The sequence below is a fragment of the Belonocnema kinseyi genome, chromosome 2 (assembly GCF_010883055.1).
Source record: "Belonocnema kinseyi isolate 2016_QV_RU_SX_M_011 chromosome 2, B_treatae_v1, whole genome shotgun sequence".
Lineage (NCBI taxonomy): Eukaryota > Metazoa > Arthropoda > Insecta > Hymenoptera > Cynipidae > Belonocnema > Belonocnema kinseyi.
The window spans coordinates 87,863,698-87,866,139 of record NC_046658.1 but is presented as its reverse complement, the minus strand read 5'-3'; the positions used below and the strand labels follow the sequence as shown (position 1 = coordinate 87,866,139).

General features: G+C 27.1%; 1 protein-coding gene across 1 annotated transcript in view; it reads left to right on the top strand.

The window, feature by feature from the left end:
• LOC117182884 (retinol dehydrogenase 11-like) overlaps positions 1-1,158 on the top strand; it is a 17,644-nt gene extending 16,486 nt beyond the window's left edge. Inside the window, exon 8 of the mRNA XM_033375997.1 lies at positions 1,054-1,158. Within this exon, the coding sequence (XP_033231888.1) occupies positions 1,054-1,158 (105 nt within the window). The remainder of the gene's footprint in view (positions 1-1,053) is intronic.
• Positions 1,159-2,442: the final 1,284 nt, after the last annotated feature.

Below are 2,442 nucleotides of genomic sequence, written 5' to 3'. Positions count from 1 at the left end.
AAGCTATCTAAGGATGGTACTATAGAACGCCACCTCAAGGTAGGCCTAGTGGCGCCATCTCTTGGTCAGGCCGGAAACTTATCAATCCACCCTCGTAAGATAAAAAATTTCAATTATTTTACTGAAAATTTTTTAAATCTTCGAAATCTTTGTAAAACATTTTGAAATCTGTCGAATTTTTTAAATTCTTTTAGAACCTGTTTTACACAATTTTGAAATATTGCATATATGTATATTGAAATCTTGTAAAATCTTTTGAAATCTTTGGAATCTTTAGGAATCTTTAAAATCATGGAAATCTCTATGAAGATATAAAAATCTTTTGCAATCGTTGGAAATCTTTCAACATCTTTGAAGGCTCCTGAAATTCTTGTTAAATCTGTAATCTTTTAAATCTTCTGAAATAATTTGAAATCTTTGACATCTATTGAAACATTTTGAAATCTTTTAAGATAATCGGAATATTAAGAAATTTCTGAAATTTTTGAAATCTTTTAAGATCATCGGAATATTAAAAAATTCCTGAAATCTTTGAAACCTTTCTTTAATCTTGAAAATCTTTCTGAATTTTTCGAAATCTATGTCAAATCCAATGAAATCTTTCGAAATCTTCTGAAATCTTTTAAAATCTTCTAATATCTTAAATATGCATTGAAATTTTTTGAAACCCTTATGAAGATTTTGAAATCTTTGTAAAATCTTGAAAATCTTTCCCAATTGCTTGGAATCTTTTTATATCTTTTTAAATCATTGCAAATTTTCAAAAGCTTTAGAAATTTCTGTGCAATCTGAAGTCTTTAAAATCTTCTTAAATCTTTTAAAATCTTTTATATCTATTGAAATCATTCGAAATATTTTGACCCCCCCCCCCCTTCAATAACCCGTTTAATTTATATAAATCAACAAATATATCACTTGTAAATTTAGGTACATAAATTATCGAAGCGCTTTTTATAAGTATTATAACAAACAGAAGCATTTCACTGATTTATAATTGTGTGTAGAATTTGTTTATGGTATAAAGTAATTTAACGTATTTCATTACTATTTTAGGAAGCGACTGCAGCAGGAATCACGCATGACCCAGAAATTGGAAAGAAGTTTTGGGAGAAATGTTGCACAATTGTGGGCCTCAAACCAGAAGAGAGGCTTATTTAATTAAATTTTTATTGTTTATTCTATATAAATAACTTTCATACAATAATTTTTGTAATAGAAAAATATAAAAATCTAGAAAACTACTATTTCGATTTGTAAAAACTTTATAGAGGACACTTCTCAATCCAACCAGAAAGCAAATATTTCAACAACAAAAAATGAATCTTCATTCATGAAGTGACAGCTAAAAATAAAAATTTCACATTTCGGGATTTTAATAAATGACGGCTTTTTTTCCTGAAAAACATTCTCTACAAGTCTAATGTATGCGATTCCAGAAGTAAGTTTTTCTCTGGCTGAAATCGTTCAAACAATGTTTTGTAAGAAAACATTTTTAAGCAAATAATTATATTTTACGATTATTTAGTTATTTTAAAAATTAGAAACAGTAGAGTTCTAGAGAATATTTTCAAGGCAAAAATAAGACGTGAATTATTAAAATGCAATCATTTTTCAAGAATTGGTAAGAAGCCAATGTCAAAAAAACTTAATTGCAAAAGACATGGATAAAATTATTGTTTTTTTATCAATTTTGAAATTTTTTTATTTAAAATAATGTTTTTTATTGGACGCTACATCAGCGCGAGATTTTTAGTGCATTTTTCATTACAATTTGATAGACTGACTTTCTGTCAGTTAAAATAAATCTTTTAAACTATCTCAAGCAAAATCATATACACCTTGTTTTTTTAGTTGAGACAGACTTTCTCTCAAACTTTAAAAAAATCATGTGTCTGGACGAATCGACAAATTTTGAATTTTCAATCAAATGAAAATAAGTAATAATAAAAAAATAAGTAATAGTAAAAAAGTGTTATATCGGTTTTATACGAGCTGAAACATTTTTAGGCCATGAATTTTTTTTAAATTTAGTTTTTTATTTTTCCGCGAAAACGATGAAAGATATCGCAAAAAGTAACAAGTCAAACATTTAAAAAATTATTCTGACCCGTGATCTATTCATAATGAGAAGGTACTACAAAAAAAGAAAAAACTCGGGTCCAAAAGCCTGACACCAGACTTTGAAGCTTTATAGGGTTGACTCGTACAGACTTAAGGGTTGACAGACTTATAGGGTTGATATTTAAAAAATAATTATTCATTTGTATTTTGTAGCTTATTTCGAACAGGAATTTTGAGCTACAATTTAATTGACGTAATATTGACGATTCTGCATTTTATATGCACTCTGCCCTCATATACATCACCAAAAACTTTAGCAACAATTAAAAAATGCGTCAAATATTAATGCATTAATCATTTTTAAATTCATGAGTCACGATA